Raw genomic sequence first — 25,459 nt, forward strand, 5'->3', positions numbered from 1 at the left:
TTTATCAGAGATACCATCCTGACAAAATTACTTGGATATTTCCAACACTCCCCACTGCTGTCCTCTAAGTTTGAGGCTGTTTCTGTTTCCATTTTTTTTTTTTTTTTTTTTTTTTTTTTTAACCTTGTGTGGTTAAATGATGGATACAGTACTATTTGGTTTGCTTTTCAGTATGGAGGAGAGGCCTGCACAATGTCATAGACACATAACAAAGATGTACAAGTGCTGCTCCGAAAGTAATGCCTCCCATTTTATTATGTTGGCACATGACAGAAGCAGATACTGGCAGTATGATAGTAGGGGTTGAACCTTCCCACCAATATTCCATTAAATTTTGTTGCTGTGCAACAGAGAGCCAGTCTGACAAAATGGTGTCTGATATAGAAGTGCATATGAAGCAAAGGTATGTAACTGAATTCCTCCATGCAGAAAAAATTGCACCCCTTGACATTCGTTGACGCTTGCTGAACAGACCAAACGTGAGATGTTACCACAGTGGGGCAAGGGGTGGTATGTTTCAGCAGTGGTGACAGTGGGTCACCCCTGCTGGTGCAGGTTTTTATGAGCTTGGCATACAGGGTCTTGTTCACTGCTGGTGAAAATGCAAAGCTAATGGTGGTGCCTAAGTTGAAAAATAACATTTTGTAGCTGAGAATTTGCTCTATCAAATAGAATTATGCTCTTTGTGTCTGTTGTAGTTTCCATATAAAAATATAGGAGACATTACTTTTGGAGCAATGGGGATATTGCATTTTAAACTTGGATTTATTCAGGGGATTTAAAAAAAAAAACAATAATAATTTCTTCATTAGATACTCCCACTGTGGGGGAAGCATTCTCAGCATTTTATTCACCTGTTTTCTGGTTTCTCTCACACACAGCTGATCAGATAGCTATCTCACCTTCACCTTAAACCTGGCCATTCAGAGCAAGTAAATTGTAGCACAGCGTGACAACTCATAACAAGAAGCCTTTTATCTGCTGCAGCCTCAAACCCAGACAATATGGAGGAGAGAAGGGGAAATCTGGGATATTTCTCAGGTAATGCATCCCTCTACCCTTTGGGGAAGGAATTCCCACTGCATTACTCAACTATTGTCTCACTTGTCCTGGGCCTATTCTGTCATGTACTCAAGTAAACTACTCACCATTGCCATAATTAACATCTTCTATATGAAGGAATGTTATAGATCAACAGAAACTGGGATACATTTGTAGATCCTAGGTATTGATAAGTAAGATCAAATCATCTAAGCTTAACTGAAAAGGCAGGAGCCCTCAAGAATCTCAAGTATCTCAGAACATACCTAGTTCTGTTGCACACATTACCAACCACCTCACCATTTCCCGCCGTCGCCAATTCAGTGTTGACAACGTCATCCGCATCACCTATTAAAACAACATAAACAAAATATAAATAAGTTCTATTGCTAAATCAAGGCAATATACCAACAATTAGGGATTTAATTTAATCAGATATTCTGGGGTTCAAAATGGTAGCTCTTTCCCTCTCCACTCTGCTTCCTCTTTTCAGCTGATATGTCAAAAGTTGAAAAACACTGCTCAGCTAACTTAGAAGAGTATATTCCAACTGTAGGTTCTTCAAGGATAAAGGAGAGACTGTTTTATTGGAAGAAAAACAAACAAACAAAAAAAACAACAACAAAACCAACAGAAACAAAGCCTAACCAATCACTAACAATTTCTCTACCTGGACAGAGTCCCTGCAAAGAAGTTCATCGTGAAACCATCAGGATCTCAGAAAAATGAGTTTTTAAAGCTTTGAGTGTAGTGTACATATTTTAGATCACTTGCAGTTAATGCCTATAATGTTTATCGAAATGTGGGCAAATGTGTGTCATGGTTTTATGATTTTAGCTATAGGTATTCCACATCACATCATGTCAGAAGAGAACTACATACCCCAGAGGACTTTGCATTCAGACAAGATAAGACCCACAAGTCAGGAGACTCACTCTCTCTCTCACTCACTGCCTAGCAGTGTGTGGGTGTGCGCCCCAGCCATTTTGCCTTCAGAGTAAAATTTGTTTGGTTTCAGACACTCTCTTTTTACTTATTAGTCTCAATTCCAATTATATTGTATTATATTGTGTTATCTTGCATTCCGATATCATATTTAGTAAAATTAACTTTCCTCCTCAGATAATTGCTGCTGTTCTGTCTTTGGGCCCAGATCCTATCTCCCTACCTTCCCCCTCTCCCTTCCCTTTTTTTGGGCTGGGGAGCCTACAGGCCTGCTGCCCCCTGTCACGGATACAAATTGATCTAGATAACTCCATGACAATATGTTTGTTCAGAACGAAAATGCTGCACAGAACTTGCATGGAAAGCTTGCTTCAGCTAACTGGACAGACACCACAGACATCTAGGTAAGAAAAGCAAGTAGTTTTCTTCTTACAGTATCAGTGATCATGACATTACTATTTGTAGCAATGAAATAAAAAACATAAGTGAAATATAAAGCTGTCAGTGATTAACTATACATATCAAAGTCATAAAATGCACTCACAAAACAGATTGGAGTCAGTAGCACTTGTAAGAGGGTGTTGTCGGCAACTGCGAGACCCCCCCCCCCCCCACGGGATGTGACGCGATAGGCCCTCTCCCTGCTCTATGATTGATGTGTGGCACGTGCCCTTAGGGGTGTAGACGAAGCACATAAGTTATATAAGCTAGAGTTCACGTGTAATAAAGGCCATTTTGCTGTTCATCATATTGGTGTGTACGTGCAGTCATTTGGTCCTGGCCTGGTTTTAGGTCAGTACCGTAGGAGGCAATGCAACATTGGTGCTCCGTGTGAAGAACCAGTGAGGAACCCACTTGTGAGGATCCCCCTTGCATGAGAAGCCAACTTGCGTTGAAGTCTCCTGCGAGCCTGCGGAATTTCCAATGCTGTAATGAGGTAATTACGGGCTGGCCGTAGAAGACTGTGGTGTTACGGTATTCGCCTAAGGGCGTGCCTGCAGCAGCTGGCTGCTGTGGAAGTTCGAGGGTGGGGATAGCATGTGGTTAGTGGCAGGTTGCTCTTGAATTGGGACATCAGTGCCGTGCTGGTGATGGATCAAGTTATTAAGTTGGTCCTTCAGTTCTGTAAGGACTATCACAGCAGCAATGCCCCTTCTAAGAAGGACATTTCCGCTGTACTTATTCACCTGGAAAAGGAGTGGAATCTTCCCTCCCCTCAGGACATTTTACTTCCTGATAAATGGGATCAGTTTACTTCCACGCTTGTGCAACGAGCGATGGGGGAACAAAAAGCGGCGGAGCTAAAAATCTGGGGGTTAATTCTTGGGGCTCTTAAAGCCGCTAGAGAAGAAGATAGAATTCCTGAGGCTGCGCGTGTTATGATGGGTTTGGAATTTACTAACACCGTGAGAAATGGCGCGGGGAGCGTACTTTCTTGCAGGACCCCTGAAGAAGAGAACACCGCAAATATGTCTTCAACTATGGCGACTAACATCTCATCCACACCTTCGGCACCCCCCTTTGCTCCCCCCTCGGCTCCAGCTTTGCATAAACAAGTAGAAGAAGACTGCGCTAAACTGTCTGCACTTTTATCTTGCAAAACGGCTCAAGTGCAGGAATCCAAGGTCGTTGAAACTCCCCAGCCATATCCACGGCAACCGCTGTATCCTTCTCTGTGTAATCTAACACCACCTGCGGGGGCAGGGGGAGAAGTGAGCTGGGATGGGACACTTGCTGTCTCCTCTCAGGAGGTGGAATGCAGTAATACCCAGGGGGGTGGGGACTGCGGGAAAGGCCTGGGTACGGATTGGTCAAAAGTTAGAGAGGTGGTAGAAAAAAAAAGAGGGAGAAAGGGAAGCGATGTAACTTACAGGCACTCAGATGATAGTGTCCGGCCAGCACTGTTCATTCTGATCGCACCTGAAGGAGTAGGTAGCGTCTGGCCAGCGCCCTCTGCTCAGGTTGCACCCGTAGGAGAAAGACAAAATGACGAGAGTTTCCAGACCAACTCCCTACCACTCTACCAGGACCCACTGATTCGACCCACATATCCTTTTACAAGATTGAGTGTGCATGCAACCAATCAGAAGCCTCTACAACAGTCAGTGCATGATCAAAGGGAGATGTGTCTGAGGGGAGGGCTGTGGAGCCCGCAGCTTCCAGCTGTGACTGAAAAGGATAGCGAAAGGAGAGAGGTGAATTTGCATTTAGGAGTTAAGAGAGATGCACTAACAGATTGTGGGAAGTTTAGATCTAGCCTGATAGAGGAAGGAAAAGTACTAGAGATCTTCCTGATAGTAGGGAACGGTAACAGAGGCCCAGAAGGGGTACCCCTCGATTCGAAAGACATCACACACCTGATAGATTGTGCAGAGAAACTGGGATTGAAATCACTCCTTGCTTTAAATGCATTAGAAGTCCTGACAGCATCAGGTCTTCTCTTTCCTCATGATACAATGAATCTGATGTTCATGGTGCTTAAGCCAATCCAGTATACATTTTGGGCATCAGAATGGGTTCCCTTCAGGGACAGGTGGCCAGATTGAGGCCTGGAGAACAAGCAGCAAGGATTTGCTTGTGAGAGCAATGCTCTCAAGGCTTGAGACATCTGCCTTGATATTGAATAAATGTTTGTCATTTTGAGGTACATTCCAACAGGTACCTGAGACAATGTTGGTATACACTGGGAAAGGTTATGTTTGGATAAGGATCCTTTGTAATTTCATACTCATAGATAGTGCCACTGGAGCTATCAGCAATCACTCTAATCAGTAATCTCTAATCTCTCTGTCTATATCTTTACCAGTATTGTAGGATGTGGCTTTAATTATGTAGCGTCGGTAACATCACATCAGTTATTGCAGGCACAGCATGCTTCACTGTCAGAACTGCGCATGATCTTCATGCATCTCTTCATAGAGGTGCCAAGACTTTGGCACGGGCCTGTTCTATTCCCTTGCCAACAGCTCGTAATGTAGTTCAGGCACGTCCATGTTGCAATTCTGCCCCAACTATTGGTGCAGGCATTAACCCCCGTGGCTTAAAGCCATTACAGATCTGGCAGATGGATTTTACATGGGAATGCCGTATGGCCCCTTGCCCATGGCTCGCTGTTACTGTAGACACAGCTTTTTCTATGATATCAGTCACTCAACATGCAAAGTGCAATTCGACTGCAGCACAGAGTCATTGGGCCACTGCAATAGCTGCTATGGGGTTGCCCAGCCAGATAAAAACAGATAATGGGTCTTGCTTCATCTCAAAATCGACCCAGGAATGGCTAACAGCTTGGGGAATATCTCATCCCACAGGAATTCCTGGCAACTCTCAGGGACAAGCAATTGTAGAACATGCCAATCGCCTCCTCAAGGAAAAGTTACGCGTCCTAGGTGAGGAGGAAGGGTATCAGAGTGCGATTCCTGTTAAAACACAAGCAGAGATTCTATCTAAAGCCATTTACTCATTGAATCACTTCGAATGTGGAGATTGCAGTAGAAGCCCTGTACAGAAACATTGGCAGCCCAAAGTTTTGAATGAAGGGCCTCCAGTAAAAATAAAAGCAGATAGTGGGGAATGGGAGGCAGGCTGGATGATTTTGGTATGGGGAAGAGGTTATGCAGCAGTAAAACATTGCGAGACAGGAAAAATAGTATGGATACCGTCGCAAAAAATTAAGCCAGACATCAGCAAGGAACTAACTGGAACATAAGTCTTCTCATTTACAGCATTGACTCCTGGGAAGGCCCAGACAACAGACAAGATTGGTGAAAGAACTAGAGAAGGAGTCGCTCCTGAGCAGCTTACCCATGAAGAAAGGTGTTCGTGCTAACGAGATAACTTGTACCAACCGCTAAAACACATCAGAGGCAGTGGACAGAAAGTCTTCATCACTGTTCACCACAACACAAGAGAGAGAGACATCACGTCTTAGAGAGAGCAAAGAAGGACGGAGAACACCACTGATGGGAAGTGCTTCTTGGATGGTCCATCAATGCGACGGAAATGTTTAACTCTATTCTATATTCAGTTATAGTTGCATTAGGTCTAACATTAATACGCTTAGTGCTTATAGTCATATTATGCATATAGGTATATAAGTATATAGTCATATTCTATATATATTAGGTATATAGTTATATTACACATACATAGGTATAGTGCATGCTGAGACAAATGACTCATATGGCAAATGCTAAGACGAATGAATCAGCATCTTCTAAGAATGCAATATATAGTTTTATGTAGAACTCACGTTTAAGACATTAGGATTATTAAGTTAATAGGTTGCCATTAGGTTAATAGGTTATAGGGTTATTAGGGTAGGATTATTCTGCGAATCGTGATGTAATGGGGCAAGGCTTAACCGAGAGGACAATGGCCTGTATAGGCGCAATGCGGGGATTTCGGGGTGTACGCAGTTAGGGTCCTCTCGAGTTGTAGTAGACTTTCTTGAGCTTGGAGAGGGGGAGATGTTGTCGGCAACTGCGAGACCCCCCCACGGGATGTGACGCGATAGGCCCTCTCCCTGCTCTATGATTGATGTGTGGCACATGCCCTTAGGGGCGTAGACGAAGCACATAGGTTATATAAGCTAGAGTTCACGTGTAATAAAGGCCATTTTGCTGTACATCATATTGGTGTGTACGTGCAGTCATTTGGTCTTGGCCTGGTTTTAGGTCAGTACCGTAGGAGGCAATGCAACAAGAGGGTTCTCAGCATATGCCCTCCCAATACTAAGGAGACTTCAAAGTGACACGTAGCCCTCTGTCACATCATCTAACTCCTGCCACTCCCTTTAGTCCTAAATTGCAGATAGTAGTCTTTCCATGCTAGATGAGAAAAAAGCATTTCGAAAGAAAGTAAATTTTTCTGTAAGTATCAACTCAAAACATTTTTAAATATGAAAACATGGCTAACACAGAGCATAGAACCAACATTTAGTTGAAGTCTTTCAGGAAGAAAAACAGGAATCTTTAAGTCAAAATGCTTTGAAGTGCAAATATCTGTCCAATTCTCTCCACCAAGGAGAAGGAGCCTAGGTGACTTCCTTCACTGATGCACACAAAATCTAAGGCTAACACTTTTCCAATAGACAAGATGAAATTTCAGTTGACTAATGATAAAAGAAACTCTAAGTATTTCAAATAAAGTTTGTATTGATGTTTTCATCAAGGAGGAGCTGAAGTTAATTTATACCATAACCCATGTAAGACAAGAAATATTCCACTTCAGTTCAATACGTTCTTGAGAAACCTCTTATTAAAAAAGGTTTTAGATCTGTGCTGTCAACTGAAGAGAGTTTCTCAATAGGTCAGTGCATTGGAATTGCCAGGTCACAGACTGAACCAGTACACGAGCACGAGTGCCTGAAGTAGGAGGGAGCCTAGATCCACCCTCCTTCTCTCTCCCCATCTCAGTGGTGCTTCAGGCCATGCTTATGGGAGTATTTATGTACACAGAGTTTGTGTGGGTTCCCCCCCCTTTTCCAGTGCACCAGAGTTTGAACCAGAGAAGGCTGCATCTGTATTCCTCAGCTCACCCTTTTTTCCAAACTGTTGCTGGGAGGGATTAGTTAATTCCTCTTTCTTTGATATCTTGTTCTATAGCACCTGTATCTCAAACAAAGGCTCTGTCATTGCTTTCCTTTGCTTTCCTCATGCACCTGCAGATTTCATAGTGTCTGTGCCAGTAAGGTTCTGAAGGACAGAATACACCTGAGATGTTGCAACGCTAATGATCTGTCAATGGTTAATGAGCTGATTTGGCTCAGTTCCGTGACTAGCTGGGTGGAGGGACCCGCAGATCCACATCTCTGGAAAGGGGAAACGGGGTATAAAGAGAAAAAGGGTAGAGAGATGGGCCAGAAAAAATAACAGCGGCAAGATGTCAGGAGAGACAAACTAATTTACTAAATAAGATATCGGAATGCAAGATAACACACTATAATACAATATACAACAATATACTTAAAGCTAATGAACCAAATATAATGAGAGAGAGTGTCTGAAAGCCAAAGGCCTTACTCTAATTCTGAGGCAAGATGTGCAGTCAGGACAAGCAGAAGGAAGGAGAGCCTGGTTCAATGACTTTGCCAGGGACTTTACCTCCTCTCTGAACACAAAGTCCTCTGGGGTATATAGTTCTTCTCTTCTGGGACAGGTACCCAGAACTAGAGCATTAACACCCTAACTCCCAGTGCACCGCATGATGTTATGATGTGGAATACCGATAACCAAAAATCATAAAACCATGACATTCCACCCCTTAATCCACATCACTACATCATGCTTAATATATATACACAAATAAAATACAAGAATGTCAACGGTTTATGGGCTGGTTTGGCCTGGTTCTGTGACTAGCAGGGCAGAGGGATTTCACAAAATCCAAGCCACCAGAAAAGGGAAACAGAGGACCCCAAAATAATTAAAAACAGCAGCAACGATCTAATGAGAAACAAACTAATTTACTAAATATGGTATTGGAATGCAAGATAACACACTATAATACAATACCATTAGAATTAAAGCTAATAAATCAAATACAATCAGAGAGAGTATCTGAAAGCTGTAGGCCTTACACTAGTGCTGAGGCGATGCGTGCGGTCGGGACGAGTAGCAGCGAGGAGAGGCTGATGATTGAAAAGAGAGGGATGTCAGATGACCTACCAAGGCCTTATATCTGTTTCCCGTGAGCAGAAATGGTAACAACACAGCAACCAGTCTTCTGGGGAGTGTAGTTCTTCTCTTCTGGGACAGGTACCCAGAACTGGAGCATTAACACCCTAACTCCCAGTGCACCGCATGATGTTATGATGTGGAATACTGATAACCAAAAAGCATAAAACCATGACATTCCACCCCTTATTCTACATCACTACATCATGCTTAATATATGCAAACAAACCATAATTAACAAGCACTAAACACACGCACACAAACCTATATATATACATAAAATTACTGACTGCATTCCCCAACAACAAAGTCCCTTGTGGTACACATTGAACATCCCCATTTTTCTGCATCACCCACCAAGTGGACCCAGGTCCCTGGGCAAAAACAGTTCCATGGAGAGGTTTGCCCTTCCCAGAAGCTTGAAAGACCCAAACCACTTTTCCCAACATGTTCTTTACATGTATGACAGGGACCTTATCTCCCTTGACAGTATGTAGGGAGCTGGCAGGACCATCGCAATTGATAGATCCTTGAGTGTTGACCAAGCAGGTAGCTTCTGCCAAATGCTTCTCCCAGTGCTTAAATGTTCCGACACCCATTGCTTTCAACATGTTTTTTAACAACCCATTGTATTGTTCGATTTTACCAGAAGCTGGTGCATGATAGGAGATATGATAAATCCACTCAATGTCATGTTCTTTGGCCCAAGTATTTACAGAAGAATTTTTGAAATGAGTCCCATTATATGACTCAATTCTTTCTGGAGCATCATGTCACCATAGGACTTGTTGTTACCCTCTTGTGCATTGGTGACCACAATCTTATTGAGTGCCCCTCCCCTGGCCTCAGGGGCAGTTCCACTGGATCTCAGAGACACTCCTCTGAATCTCTTTCCTCCTTTTCTCTTATAGTATCTGCTTCCTCTACTTTCTCCTCCTTGTTTTTCTGTTTTTCATGAGTCAATGTTCGTTTCATTTTCTGTCTTCTTACAGGGGCAACTGACATTGATTCTGGTGCCTCCTGTGGTTGATCTGGTTGTTCAGTTTCAATGCTCTCACTCCCCAGCTTGGCTCCAAGTCTGCCTTGTTCGGCTATGAGGGAATCTAGTTCAGCTTCAAGCATGAGTCAATGAGCCTGAATGTGGTTTTGTTCAGTTTGGAGACTGAATATTGTGAACTGAAAGGTGTCTCATTCAGTTCGGAGCGTGTCCCATTTGGAACTGAGGATGTCCCTCTCAGGCTGGAGGGTGTCTCACTCAGACTGGAGGATGTCTTGTTCAGAATGAAGGCTGTCAAGTTTGGATTGAAGGGAGTCTCTCTTGGATTGGGGGGCATCTCTCTCATCTCTCTTGGATTGGAAGGCTTCCCGTTCAGACTGGAGGGTGTCCCGTTGAGCTTGGAGACTCTCAAGTTTGGATTGCAGGAAGCCTCTCTCATAGAATCATAGAATCACAGAATCATAGAATATCCTGGGTTGAAAAGGACCACAATGATCATCTAGCTTCAACCCCCCTGACACAGGCAGGGTCACCAACCAGTAGACCAGGCTGCCCAGAGCCACATCCAGCCTGGCCTTGAATGCCTCCAGGAATGGGGCATCCACAACCTCCCTGGGCAATGCATTCCAGTGTCACCCCCCTCTGTGTGAAAAACTTCCTCCTAATATCTAACCTAAATCTCCCCTGTCTCAGTTAAAAAATAATTGGGAAATCACAGGGGTCAGCACACCTGGAGTGCAGGGGATGAGCCTCGCCCTCGGAAAACCACCACCTGATCATGGCGTCTCCCCTGCCAGGTAAGTACCCAGGTAAGTTGGAGGATTTCTCTCTCAGATCAGAGGGAGCCCCACTAGGATTGGAGGGTGTCTCGCTCACACCGACAGCCGTCTCACTAAGATTGGAAGTCTTTTCTCTTGGACTGGAGACTGTCTGTCTCAGATTGGAGACTCTCTGGGAAACTCTCTTTCACCTTAGAGACTGTTTCTTGACTACAACACACTTTTTCTGGACCTGGAGATTCTCCATATCAGCTCTGAGACACTCTCTTTCACCATGGAGACTCTCAATTTCAGACTCACAGAATCACAGAATCACCAAGGTTGGAAAAGACCTAAAAGCTCATCCAGTCCAACCGTTCACCTATTACCAATAGCTCCCACTAAACCATGTCCCTCAACACAACATCCAGCCTTTCCTTGAACACCCCCAGGGTCGGTGACTCCACCACCTCCTTGGGCAGTCCATTCCAGTGCCTGACCACCCTTTCTGAAAAGTAATACTTCCTCATGTCCAGCCTGAATCTCCCCTGCCGTAGCTTGAAACCACTCCCCCTGGTCCTATCACTAATGACACGAGAGAAGAGGCCAACCCCCAGCTCACTACAACCTCCCTTCAGGAAGTTATAGAAAGCAATGAGGTCTCCCCTGAGCCTCCTCTTCTCCAGGCTGAACATTCCCAGCTCCTTCAGCCTCTCCTCATATGGCCTGTGTTCCAGACCCCTCACCAGCTTTGTTGCCCTCCTTTAAACACGTTCCAGGGCCTCAATGTCTCTCTTACAGTGAGGGGCCCAAAACTGCAAACAGTACTCGAGGTGCGGCCTCACTAGTGCTGAGTATAGGGGAACAATCACCTCTCTGCTCCTGCTTGCAACACTGTTTCTGATGCAAGCCAGGATACCATTGGCCTTCTTAGCCACCTGGGCACACTGTCGGCTCATGTTCAGCCGAGCATCAATCAATACCCCCAGGTCCATTTCCTCTACGCAGTTCTCCAGCCACACCACCCCAAGCCTGTAGCGTCGCCTGGGGTTGTTGTAGCTGAAGTGCAGGACCCGGCATTTGGCCTTGTTGAAACTCATCCCATTGGCTTCAGCCCAGCTCTCCAGCCTGTCCAGATCCCTCTGTAGGGCCTCGCTACCCCCAGGCAGATCCACACTTCCAGCCAATTTGGTGTCATCTGCGAATTTACTGAGGGTGCACTCGATGCCCTCATCGAGGTCATCAATAAAGATATTGAAGAGGACAGGCCCCAGCACCGACCCCTGGGGAACACCACTCACGACTGGTCGCCAGCTGGATTTAACTCCATTCACCACCACCCTCTGAGCCCGGCCCTCCAGCCAGCTCCTTACCCAGCCAAGAGTGTACCCCTCCAAGCCTCTGGCTGCCAGCTTCTGCAGGAGAATGCTGTGGGAGACAGTGTCAAAGGCTTTGCTGAAGTCTAGGGAGACCACATCAACAGCCTTTCCCTCATCCACCAGATGGGTCACTAGATCATAGAAGGAGATCAGGTTGGTCAAACAGGACCTGCCCTTCATGAACCCATGCTGGCTAGGCCTGATCCCCCGGTCACCCTGCACATGCCGCGTGATCTCCCTCAAGACAATCTGCTCCATAACCTTCCCTGGCACTGAGGTCAGGCTAACAGGCCTGTAGTTCCCCGGATCCTCCTTATGACCTTTCTTGTAAATGGGAGTCACGCTGGCAAGCCTCCAGTCTTCTGGGACCTCACCAGTCAACAAGGAGCGCTGACAGATGATGGAAAGCGGCTCGGCTATCACCTCCACCAGTTCCCTCAGCACTCTTGGGTGGATCTCATCTGGCCCCATAGACTTGTGGCAGTCCAGTTGGAGCAGTAGGTCTCTGACTGTTTCTTCCAGAATCACAGGGGGGTTAGTGTGCTCCCCAGCCGAGATTACCAGGTCAGAGAGAGGAGTATCCTGAGGATAACTGGTCTGACTTTTAAAGACAGACATAAAGAAGGCATTCAGAACCTCTGCCTTTTCCTTATCCTCAGTGGTCACATTCCCAGCCTCATCCAGCAAAGAGTGGATATTCTCCTTTGTCCTCCTCTTACTGTTAATGTATTTATAAAAGAGCTTCTTATTCCTTTTCACCCCAGCGGCTAGGTTAAATTCAAGCTGGGCTTTTGCCTTTCTGATTTCACCTCTACACATCCTAACGACTTCCTTGTATTCATTCTGAGTTGCCTGTCCCTCTTTCCACAGGCGGTAGATTCTCTTTTTCTCCCGGAGCCTCAGGAATAGCTCCCTATTCATCCACGCCGGTCTTCTTCCCCACCAGCTCACTTTGCAGCTCAGGGGGACTGCCTGCTCCTGCGCCCTTAAGACTTCCTTCTTGAAGAGCAACCAGCTCTCTTGGACCCCTTTACTTGCTAAGACTGAATGCCAGGGGACTCCCCCTATTAGCCCCTTGAACAATTCAAAGTCCGCCCTCCTGAAGTCCAAGGTAGCGGTTTTACTATTTCCCCTCCAGGCTCCACCATGAATCATAAAGTCTATCATTTCATGGTCACTCTGTCCAAGCCAGCCTCCAACCTCCACATCTCCCACCAGACCTTCCCTGTTTGTGAACAGCAGGTCTAGTGGGGCAGTTCCTCTCATGGGCTCTCTGACCAGCTGCATCAGGAAGTTGTCCTCTATGCATTCCAGAAACCTCCTAGACTGCTTCTTCTGTGCTGTGCTGTACTCCCAGCATATGTCAGGGAAGTTAAAGTCCCCCATGAGGACAAGGGCTGGCGACTGTGCAGCTCGTGCCAACTGCTTACAGAATACCTCGTCTGTCTCTTCATCCTGGTTTGGAGGTCTATAACAGACACCCACCAGGGTGCCTGTCTTGTCAGTCCATCCTCTGATCTTTACCCATAGGGATTCAATGTTATCGCCCCCAGTCACAATCTCAGTAGCATAAAAGCATTCCCTAACGTAGAGAGCCACACCACCACCCCACCTTCCTTGCCTATCTTTCCTGAAGAGTTTGTAGCCATTCATTGCAGTGCTCCAGTCATGGGAGCAATCCCACCACGTTTCCATTATGGCAACTAGGTCATAGTTTGCCTGCTGCACAATGGCTTCCAACTCTTCTTGTTTGTTGCCCATGCTGCGTGCATTAGTGTAGACGCACCTCAACTGAGCCCCTCACCTCTCACCTGATCCCAATACCACTTCCCCAGGCTGTTCTCTAGCAGGCCCAGCTTTATCCTCTTACCGTTTCCTATCTAGTTTAAAGCTAAGAAGTTTAAGAAACCATCTCCCTTTCTGGGATAGTATTAAATAAGGCCTGATAAGCATCAGCCAGGCCCCAAATCATTTGTGCCTCCTCAGATCTGCCTGAGCCGCGACATCCCTGTCTCAAATATCTGCTTAGGTTCTCAGGGTCTTGCAGGTGTTCAGGAGTTAAGTACCATGACACTGGCAATGCCCACATCTTTGAAGTCTCATCCATGTCCCTCCATACTCCCTCTCACTCAGTATTCTCTGGCTTTGGGGAAGTCTTCCTCAAAATACTATAAATACAGATATTGAGCAAAATGATGAGGAGTACATTCAGGGAGGTTGACCACGTGGTCATTGATTAATACTCTGAAAACATATAAGGGATTCAAGGGAGAGACCAGAAGCCTGTTTAAAAGTCAGTGTTTAAACCATATCACGTTGTATGCAGGCACGAGATAGGTGTTTCCACCTTCGCTTCTAGTTTTTTTACATATGCATACAGCTCCATAGAGTAGAGTTGCAGACTTAATAAAGGTCCAGTGTGTTCTAAGTACTGAAATCCAGAACATGATGGAATGTAATCCCTTACAGATCTATTTCACAATTCTCTTTTTTCTCTTTTCTGTCTCCTTGGAGAGAAGGAGGAAAAAAAAAAAAAAAAAAAAAAAAAAACAAAACTGTCATGGTGTCAAAAAACAAACAAACAAAAAAATTGGTACAGCACTCAGAATGTTGGCTCCACACCCAAAAATTAAGGTCTGCAAGCTGCAGCTAAGCTTTCTAACAAAACTCTCCAAGAGTTAGAGTTCACAGAGCTTTGCTTTTGAAGTTTGTTTTCCCAGCCAATGCACCAAAAAATGTCACCGTCTGGCCTAGTTCTACAGCAGGGGGTGAAGGGACCCATGCCCCGGGAAGGGAAAAAAAAGGAGATCAGCCTAAATAAGGAAAATGGGCAACAAGCTAAGGGAAAAACTTAATTTACTAAATATAATAGTGGAATATGAAATAATACAGTATGACTGGAATTGAAGCTAATAAATCAAAATAAGATAGTGTCCAAAACTGAAGTCTGTACTCTAATTCTGTAGACAAGACAGCCAGGAGCACAGAGAGAAAAAACAGTTTTATTTTTCCCTCCGAATGGAAAATAGAAAAATGAAGTTTTCTAGGAGTTGCAATTCATTCTCTTCTGAGACCAGGTAACTGGAATTATTGACAATCCATGGAACTGCAGCATTAACTCTAACTCCCAGCACTGCATGATGTTACAATGTGGAATACTGATCCAAAAAAAAAAAAAAAATCATAAAACCATGACAAATGGGCATATCTTCCTTCTCTCAGTTCTTTCTCTTGCTTTCTGCAACTTGGGCCGTGGGACTAGAGCCCTTGCCCGTGAAGACTGAGACAAAGAAGTCATTGAGCACCTCAGCTTTCTCCGTATCCCTCCTGACCAACTCTCCATTTTCCATCTGGAGAGGGCTCACATCTTCCCTTGACCTTCTTTTTATCACTGATATACCTGTAGAATTTCTTCTAGTTCCCCTTTATGTCACTGGCTAGATTTAATTCTGTCTGGGTTTTAGCTTTCCTAACCTGACCCCTGATGGCTCAGACAACTTCCTTGTAGTCCTCCTAGGCAACCTGCTCCTGCTTCTACTCCCTATAGACTTTCTTTTTTGAACTTCAGGAAGTCCAGGAGCATCTTGTTCATCCATGGAGGCCCCCTGGCATTCTTGCCTGCCTTCCTTCCTTTTTCTCAGGATACACTGCTTCTGGGCTTGGAGGAGATGGTCTCTGAATATTGACCAGCTTTCTTAGGCTCCTCTTCCCTCCAGGGCTTTCTACCATGCCATCCTGACAAGCAGTTCCCTGAAGAGGTTGAAGTCCACTCTCCTAAAGTCTAGAGTAGCAAGCTTGCTGTACACCCTCTTTGACACCCTAAGAATCTTGAACTTCACCATTTCCTGGTCACTGCAGCCAAGCCTGCCCTTGAGCTTCACACTACTCACCAGCCTTTCCTCATTGGTGAGGACAAGGTCCAGCATAGCACCTTTTCTCTTGGGTTCCTGTACAACTTGAAAGAGGAAGCTATCATTAATACAGTTCAGGAACCTCTTCAATTGCTAGTGCCTTGCTGTGTCGTCCTTCCAACAGATATCAGGGTAGTTGAAGTCCCCCATGAAGACCATGTTTTGTGAACATGAAGTTGCTCCTGTCTGTTTATAGAGGGCCTCATCCACTTGGTCTTACTGATTGGGCAGCCTGTAGCAGACCCCCACTACAATGTCTCCTTCCCCTGCCTTCTGTTTGACCCTAACCCATAAGCGCTCTGTCAACTCCTCATCTATCCCCAGGTGGCGCTCCATGGACTCCAGTTGGTTCTTGATGTAGAGGACAACACCCCCTCCCCTTCTCCTATCTGTCTTTTCTAAAGTTTATATCCATCTGTTCCTACATTCCAGTCATGAGAGCCATCTCACCGTGTCTCAGTGATGACAACGACCTCATAGCCCTGTAGGCATGCACATGCCTGTAACTCTTCTTGCTTGTTCCCCATGCTCCATGCATTCGTGTACAGGCATTTGAGTTGGGCTCCCATTGAGGCTGATTTGTCAATTGGAGGTCCCTTATCCTGAACCTTAGGTGCTGTCTTACTGGCCTGTGATCCAACTCCAGGCCTGGAGCATCCATTACCATCATCAGCCTCAAAGTGCGATGGTTTGAGGATCCTCTCTTCTGGCAACTCAAGTTTAAAGCCCTCCTGATTAAATTGGAAAGCATGTTGCCAATGATGGTCTTCCCCTTCACTGAGATAACCCCATCCTTCCCCAGAAAACCAGGTTTTTCAAGACTATTCCCATGACATAAATAGCGTAAGTCCTGTTTGTGACACCACTCCCTTAACCATTCATTGATTTTCTTAGTTCTGTCATAATATTTCCTTCACTGGATCTCACTGAAGACATTCTGATGACATCATCAACCATATGGGTATCCATGATTACAGTGAAATCCAAAGTGCACTACTAATACTGAATGATGCTTGACCAGTGCTTGAGTTGACTCACAGGTCAAAGTTCTTTCTCTCACAAGCAAGCATTTAAGGCAGAAACACATTAAGATGCAGAAAAAAAAAAACCCAGCAGGTTTCCACAGCAACCTTAAGAATATGAAAGACTAACAATACATACAGAAACTCATCTTTCCAATTCAATATTTTAGCTTCTAAAAGTCTGGAATAGGCAAGTAGTACTTTTCTTTTATATGAGAAGCAATTGGAAGAATATCCTTTCCCTATAGGTTTTTGGAGCTTTGTTTACCGAAGCAAAGTAATAAGTGGTTTCCTGATCTTTGCATGTTTGTTTTTTTTCTTGGAGAACTCCCTGAAGAGAGATTAAGAAATTTATTTTGGTTGAAACGAACTGTGTAAAGTCCAGGATTCATCAGCGTAAGTCAATATTACTCCAGATACCTAAAATTTAGCTGTCTCCTTTTAGCTTGTAAAGTCTCTCTGCTAAGAGCCTTAAAACCGATCTGAGGCTCTTGTACATCTCAGGCTAAGTCTAATGCAGATGACCACCTCAAAGCATGTGGAGTGCAGGGCTTGATGAAGGAAGCAAGAGGGTTGCTGTTAGCATAGTCTGCCTTAGAAACAGAACATTATGGTTGAACTTGGGTTTCTATAGTAATTCAGTAAACATCAGCCAAATCTTCTTCGAGGAAAAAAAGGAAGGGAAGGAGGAATAGTACAAGGTCCGTCAAGGCCATGAAAGAGATCTAGCACATTTCTGGCCAGCAGTATAATTTTGCTCTCTGGTCATCTCAGCTTACACCCCTAAATCCATTGCACCCTTCACTCACTCCTGAACAGAAAAATGCCCTGCAGTCAGCCACTTCCAGCTCTTTCCACCTGAACCTGAGACTGAAAAGACCTTTGTTCTGTGTTTACCAGTCAACTGTGCTTTACATCAGCAAACAATCTAAAAAACCCAGACTGAGCCTGAGATGGTATGGTCTTCAGTGACTTAAAGAACTGCACCCACCAACACTGAGTCAAATTCCTGTCTTCTGGTGTAGTAATAATGAAGAAGGCAAATACCTGAAGGCCCAGTTCCAAAGAAACTTTCAGAAGAGTGATGTCTGGCAAGCTGTCCATGAGTGTTGCTATTTTAAATGCATCCTGGGCAAGTTTGAAAATGTGTGATGAGGAGTGGATATTTTTCTGGATAGACTGTAACACTGTTTCCAGCCTCTGAACATCACCTGCAAGATGTAAACAGAATCAAAAAAACAAAACAATTTCCCCAAACATCCAGAGATGCATTACATATTACATTCATCTACAAGAAGAGCCAAAAAGAGGACTTGGGGAGCTACAGGCCTGTCAGTCCGACTTCAGTGCTGGTAAAGGTTATAGAACATATCATCTTGAGTGCCATCACATGGCACACACAGGACAAACAGGTAATCAGACCATCAGCATGGATTTATTAAAAGTAGGTACTGCTTGACTATCCTAAACTCCTTCTATAACAAAGTTACCTACTTAGTGAATGAGGGAAAGGCTGTGGATGTTGCCTACCAAGAGCTAAGTAAAGCTTTTGACACTGCTTCCCACAGCATTCTCCTGGAGAAACTGTCTGCTCATGGTTCGGACAGGCATGCACTTTTCTGGGTAAAAAACACCCTGGGTGGCCAAGCCCAGATCTTGACAAGGGGATTGAGTGCTTCCTCAGTAAGTTTGCAAGTTACACCAAGTTAGATGGGAGCATTGATCTGCTTGAGAGTAGGAAAGCTTACAGAGGGTTCTGGATAAGCTAGATCAGTGGGCTGGGGCCACCTGTATGAGGTTCAATAAGGTTAAGTGCCAGGTCCTGCACTTCAGTCACAACTCCATGCAATGGTACAGGCTGAGGGAAGAGTGGCTGGAAAGCTGCTTGGTGGAAAAGGATCTGGAGATACTGGTGGATAACCAGCTGAATATGAGGCAGCAGTATGCCCAGGCAGCCAAGAAGGCCAATAGCATCCATACCCCAGCATGTATCAGAAATAGCATAGCCAGCAGAACAAGAGAAGTGCTTGCCTCCCTGTACTCAGCCCTGGTGAGGCTGCACCTTGAATAGTGTTCAATTCTGGCCCCTTCACTACAATATATTGAGGGGCTGGGAGACAGCCAAAGAAGGGGAACAAAACTGGTGGTGAAAGGTCTAGAGAACAAGTCTTATGAGAAGTGGCTGAGTGACTCAGGGTTATTTAGCCTAGAGAAAAGTAGGCTCAGGGGAGACCTTACTGCTCTCTACAACCTCAAAGGAGGTTGTAGTGAGGTGGAGGTCAGTCTCTTCTCCCAAGCAACAAGTAACAGGACAAAAGGAAACAGCCTCAAGCTGTACCAGAGGAGGTTTAGGTTGAATACTAGGAAGAAATTACTCACTGAGAAGGTTGTAAAGCATTAGAACAGGCTGCCCAGTGAAGTAGTTGAGTCACCATTCCTGAAGATGTTTAAAAGATGTGTAGATGTAGTGCTTAGGGACAGGGTTTAGTAATAGACTTAGAAGGTGCTAAGTTAATGGTTGGATTTGATTATTTTAAAGGTCTTATCCAATCTAAATAATTCAATGATTCTATAATCAAGCCTGCCACTGCTGCAGCAATAGTACGATATTTCAGTTGTACACTTTTCATAAACTTACCATAATAAAAATCACATATGAACAAAAGATACAAGACAACACAAACTCCTCTAGCACCAGGTAGTGTTTAAGCAATGCATGCTAAAAAGTCAACTTGATTTGTCAATTTTAGAAGGAATTTGCCCATTCCCAGGTCTCACAATCCACATTGTGTGTCAGAAAAAAAAAAAACAAAAAACAAAAAAAAAAAACACTGTCTCATCATTAAATCAAGTTTACATAGCTACCATTTAGCTAGCTTAACTACTTCACTAGAAGATTAATTATAAGTTTAAGTCAGTTGAGCTAGTTGCACTCACTTCAAGCTTAGCAGACAGCAATTCGGATTCAAAAACACAAATTTTAAACTGTTTACTACATATAATATTAAAAGCATGCATTTATACATAACCATACATAACCAACAGAACTGTACCTTTAGCTGCTGACAGCACAGTCAATGCCAGCTCACACTGCTGAGATTCAACATGGCTTAGATTGAACCAGCGGGGATAACGGTTTGGAACCACAGATACAATGTGGTGTGGATAGGATGTGTCTCCTGAAGAAGCTGCAGATTCCAATACGAGCAACCTAAAATAAATAAATACACTTTCATTAAATCATAATTATACTAAGTTACTATACAATCAACAAACATACAGATGGTAAAGAACAGACAAGAGTTAGTCTGAAATAACTAGAAAACCATACTAAAGAAAAAAAAAAACACTTACCCAAACCCAGACTTACATAACAAACTCCAGTGAAGAAACTCAGAATCACAGAATCACAGAATCACCCGGGTTGGAAGGGACCTCAAGGATCATGTAGTTCCAACCCCCCTGCCTAGCAGGGCCACCAAACACACACATTCAGATCAGGTTGCCCAGGACCCCGTCCAACCTGGCCTTAAACACATCCAAGGACGGGGCATCCACAACCTCCCTGGGCAACCCGTTCCAGGGCCTAACCACTCTCCTTGTATAGAACTTCCCCCTAACATCCAACCTAAATCTTCCCTCCTTCAACTTGGATCCATTTCCCCTAGTCCTGCTGTTGTCAGCCCTTTTGAAGAGTTTACTCCCCTCCTGGGTGTAGGTTCCCTTCAGGTATTGATAGGCTGCAATGAGGTCACCCCGCAGCCTTCTCTTCTCCAGGCTGAACAAGCCCAACTCCCTCAGCCTGTCCTCATAGGGGAGGTGCTCCAGCGCCCTGATCATCTTAGTCGCCCTCCTCTGGACCCTTTCCAAAATCTCAATGTCTTTCTTGTACTGAAGGCTCCACACCTGGACACAGTACTCCAAATGGGGCCTCACAAGAGCAGAGCACAGAGGGACAATCACCTCCCTGTCCCTGCTGACCACCCCTCTCCTGATGGAGCCCAGGATCCCATTTGCCTTTCAAGACTCATAAGAGACTCATAAGAACAGATCTGCAATCACTGGCAGCCAGTTCTTAAATGGGTCTAGGAGAGGTGGAGCCTGGTTCCACCCCTTCCTGCAGCACAGGTGAATTGCCTTCACCTGTGCTCCCGTGGCTAACTCAGTGCTCACCTCAGGTGATTAATCAGAGGTTCAGGCCCTGATCCAGCAACCCCATACACTCCACCCCTTCATGGCGTGAAGCAATGATTGGGTTAACCACAGGGTGAGCTTTTCATAATACAGAGATCCAATATACCGTGACACATATACATTTTCATCACGACACGTTAGTAAAATTTAAAATGAGTGATAATCGGTGAACGTTGATATTCTTCTATGAGCCAGTGCTTGATGATGTTACCCGAGGCATGCAGTTGTGAGGTGCAGGTCCGTTCTATGTTCCATCAGTCCCATATAGACCATCACTGGGTGTTACACATGATCCGATAGTAATAATGGAACGCTTTTGATGACATTTCATTCCTTCCGGTGATCCTGAAGGCTCAAAGACTCACAGGGACTAATACAGATGTTTCAGAGGTACCAGGAGGGGCAGGTCTGCCCTCCAGGGCAAGATACAGGACATATTTTTACCCTGGGTCAACACTTTAGCTTGTACTGCGGCACACCCTGGCTGCCTATACCACACCTTCTGGCCAGATGCCTGTGGCTGCATAATGATATCAGGCACCAAAGGAGGTGTCCTGATCTGCCACAGGGACATGATGGGGGTCCCTTTAGCAATGAAAATCGGAGCGTTGACCACAATATCAGTAGGCCATGCACCTATTACTGGAGGGACTACTGAGCCTCCCACCTCCAATAGTCTCCCCCAAGGTGCAAGTAGGCCATACCACTTGGGTCCTACCTGTACCTTCCAGGGCCATTTTATTCTATGGGTGCCAGGATCTAAATTCTCAGGGGCAGGGAGCAGAATATTATTTTCAGTACCAATCTGGGGTCTTATCTGACGATAAGTGCCTATAATTTGGATCCTAAACGGGGTGGCCCATGTTGTCTGCAACATTCTCAGGGCACTGGGTCTGCTGTGTCGGGGTCTTTCATTCAGGTCCCGCAAGGTTTCATACAGTCTTTTTATCCACCCCTGCAGGGACTGGGAGTCTGTCTTCAAGGCAGCCTTTAAGAATACCATTATAACGTTTGATGAGGCCTGCCCCCGTTGGATTATACAGCAGGTGGAATCGCCATTCGATGTTATTTTCTTCTGCCCAGCGCTGTATCGTTGCACCAGTAAAATGAATCCCTGGGTCACTCACAGTGACTTGGTGTCCCGTAGGCAGACATCAGTTTAGTGAGTGCCTTGATGGTATATGCCTGGTTTGCTTTCGGTACTGGATAGGCCTGCAGCAGCCCACTTGCAGGGTCGACACAGGTCAGGGCGTATCTTGCCCCTTCGGAACGAGGAAGGGGCCTGATGTAATCGACCTGCCATCGCTGGAGAGGATTGTGTCCCCTAGCAAGATGGGCTGTTGTTTCGGGCAACGATCTCGGTCTCATTTTTGAGCAAGCGTCGCAATCCTGGCATGCCTGGACGATATCAGATAGTTGTATGGGCAGTCCCCATGCTTTAGCAGCTGCCCACATTGTCTTTTGTTCAGCATGCTGTAGCTTCTGATGAAACCAACGGGCAATGTTCTCAGATGGTGAATTCTCAATCCATCGAACTCGGGCCAGCGTGTCGGCTTCATCGTTTCCCGGTGACTGTAGGGGCTGATGACCAAAAACATGGTAGACACAAAGTCCTGTGTTTGACTGTATTCCATATATCTAACCACATGTCTTTGCCCCAGATCGGTCGGGCGTGGATAGTCCATTCCTGGGTGGCCCACTGTGCAATCCAAAGAGTGAGCCCCCGGTACACAGCCCAACTGTCTGTGCAGATATTAAGGATACCATCACAGGGTTCCTTGGTTATAACCATCCACACGGCTCGCAGTTCTGCCCATTGGCAGCTCTGACCATCCCTCTCATCAAACCAGATTTTTTCAGTAGAGGGATGGTATGCTATTGCTCTCCACTTGCTCAGGTTGCTCTTGCTAGACCCATCTGTGTACCAGGCATCTTCAGGGACAGGATATTTTCCCTCCTGAATGGGACTCTTCTCTGGTGGAGCGACCAGTATTTCTTTTGGTGCATCACTGTGATACGTCACTGGCCCTAGGATCTTCTGGAGTTCTTCTTTCAAGGGGGATGAAGACAGACTGCTCCTTTGGCTGAGATAGGCGACCCATCGTGCCACTGTTTGTGCTTGGGCCACCCCTGTCTTAGGAAGGTGGGTCAGATCTTTCATTCACCCCCGAATCGGCAGAGTGGTCTTGACTATAACTGCAGCTGTTTGAGTTATTGGCTCTACTGCCTGTAATGCCGAACAGGCAGCCAATAACTGTTTGTCAATCATACTGTATCTTTCTTCTGCTCCGTGCCAAACCTGAGACCAGAAACCTATGGGGGTCCGAACAGAACTCTGGCGTTGCCACAGGCCCCAACCGAAGCAGTCTTGAGTAACGTGAACGTCCAACTCGGCTGGGAGGGTAGGATCAAATATGCACAATGCCTGAGCTTGTTTAACTGCCAGTTTTGCTTGTTGGAAAGCATCCTGTTCTGTTTTCCCCCAATCCCATAGCTGCCCCTTTTTTGTGAGTCTAAAGAGTGGCCTTAGCAGCTGTGCTAGGTGAGGTATAAAGGAATGCCAATAACCCAATATACCTAGAAACTCTTGCAGCTGCTTTGATGTTGTAGGGACTGGGAACGCCTGAACCTTATCTATAACAGCACTGGGTAGCACTTTGGTCTTTCCTGACCAAACCACCCCCAGGAATTTTACGGACAGGCCTGGACCTTGCACCTTTTGGGGATTTATAGCCCATCCCCTCTGTTGTCAATAGGCGGTTAATGAATCTGCTGCCTGTCCTACTGCCTCCAGTGAGTCGGATGTCAACAGGAGATCATCAATATAATGATATAGGTTAACATCATCAGGTTTTGTCCAATCAGCCAGGTCACGCGCCACTAGATTTTGACAATATGTTGGTGAATGCACGTACCCCTGTGGCAGGACCTGAAAGGTCCACTGCCTGCCTCCCCACGTAAATGCAAACCCATCTCGCCCACCTGGGAAGTCCTTTCCAATCACTAGTTTCTTGATTAGGGTTAACATCTGAGTTTCTTGGCACTCACAACACTTAAGCAACTTATGATTCAAAAAAAGTGAAGAGTTATCTCTTAGTCTCCACAGCTGAAGGAGGATGTGATTGGGCTAGCGGTTAATCTTTGCAAATCGAACCCCAGCCCAAATAAGGTTGTTAAGCTTTTTTTTTTTTTCGCGAGACCCTTATGGGCTCTGACTGAAAGTTCCACACAGGTGGCCTCTTGGTTTTAACTACTGGAAGCACCTCTGCTTCTTCTATTACTCAGATATTGTGCCTAGTGTGTAGACGCTCTGTCTCCCCCAGATCAGCTACTAACTGGGTAACCTGTTGAACCACAGCTTCCAAGGTCACCAGAAGGTTTAATATAGAGACTAAGGTCCCATATAGGTGAGAAGGGGCCTGTTGTAAGATTAAATCTCACATATCTGCTAAAAACTTCACAATATCTGGGCTATCAAATGAGTCCTCGTATATAGCTTCTCTCATGCCTAATTCATGAATATAATTTTGAAGATCTTCCATGGCGGACCATAATCCTGCGTTTAATGGAATATCTGTTTTGTTTGGCCAAACCATGCGACATGCTGCCATTAACCAGTCTGTTATTGAATGACTCTCATTGCTATACTGGACAGCAGCATATAGTCTCTGCCTGACAGCAGGGTATACTGTTACGGTGGCCAGCTTTGATATTTCTGGCCCATTAACCGTGATGCTTTCTGCCCCTGAATCCTATAATCTAAGTAACCATGCAGGTATACTCTCTCTTGGCCTCTACCAAAATCGCTGCACCATATCCATCAGTTCTGTTGGTGTATATGGACTAGCCGTTACATGTAAATGCGTTTCAGCAGGGGGCCATTGGTTAGGGGGCACCCCTGCTGGTCTCTCTCTTGTACTTTCTTCGTCTTTTGGGTTATAATAGGATGGAGTTCTAAAGAATCCACCATAAGTGGAACCTCTAGATCTGACTTAGAGATTTTGTTTTATGGTTCAACCAGGTCCATTTGCTGCGGAAACTTGCTTCTGAGCAGGTAAGTCTGTGTGGGCAAGGGATCAGAGTAAGAAAAAGCCAACAAAAAAGCTCTTTTTAAGGCTTTTTTAAGGCTTTTTCAGGATTTTTTTTGAGGCTAGCATCAGCACTGCACTTGAACTGGGAGCTGGCAGCTTGTAGGCAGGCTCCTGAGTTACCAGGGGTGGAGCTGGCACATTAGCGGCACGGTTTAAACACCTGCCCATGCCTTCATACCTGATAATAAGTCTTAAATAGCTCCTGGGAGGGGGGAAACTAGCTTCCCCCCATGAGTCCCATCAGGTGAGGAACTGTTGTTTCTTTTCATTGGGAAAGGGGAGGTTCCTCTTTGCTCAGGAGACTGGATTTCCTTGACAGTCTCTGAGACTACAGGCTGAAACATGGTCTTTGCTAGATAGCAGACTTATTCCAAGAAGACTGTTGCAACCCAGACTGAAACCTTAGTAAGAAATGTTGCTGTTCAGGCCTCTGGCTGTAGGGAG

At 45.3% G+C, this 25,459-nt stretch overlaps 1 protein-coding gene and 1 pseudogene across 1 annotated transcript in view; both read right to left on the bottom strand.

Moving 5' to 3' along the window:
- Nucleotides 1–24,466, bottom strand: part of LOC122158507 (zinc finger SWIM domain-containing protein 6-like) — a 32,858-nt gene extending 8,392 nt beyond the window's left edge. Inside the window, exons 1-4 of the mRNA XM_042815234.1 lie at nt 24,366–24,466; nt 19,784–19,941; nt 17,778–17,941; nt 1,308–1,389 (exon numbers count right to left, since the gene is read on the bottom strand). Of these exons, the coding sequence (XP_042671168.1) occupies nt 1,308–1,389; nt 17,778–17,941; nt 19,784–19,941; nt 24,366–24,466 (505 nt within the window). The remainder of the gene's footprint in view (nt 1–1,307; nt 1,390–17,777; nt 17,942–19,783; nt 19,942–24,365) is intronic.
- LOC122158508 lies at nt 10,347–10,465 on the bottom strand (annotated as a pseudogene).
- Nucleotides 24,467–25,459: the final 993 nt, after the last annotated feature.

The sequence above is a fragment of the Centrocercus urophasianus genome, unplaced genomic scaffold, assembly GCF_019232065.1.
Source record: "Centrocercus urophasianus isolate 14NV4802_14NV808 unplaced genomic scaffold, USGS_Curo_1.0 seq_144, whole genome shotgun sequence".
Lineage (NCBI taxonomy): Eukaryota > Metazoa > Chordata > Aves > Galliformes > Phasianidae > Centrocercus > Centrocercus urophasianus.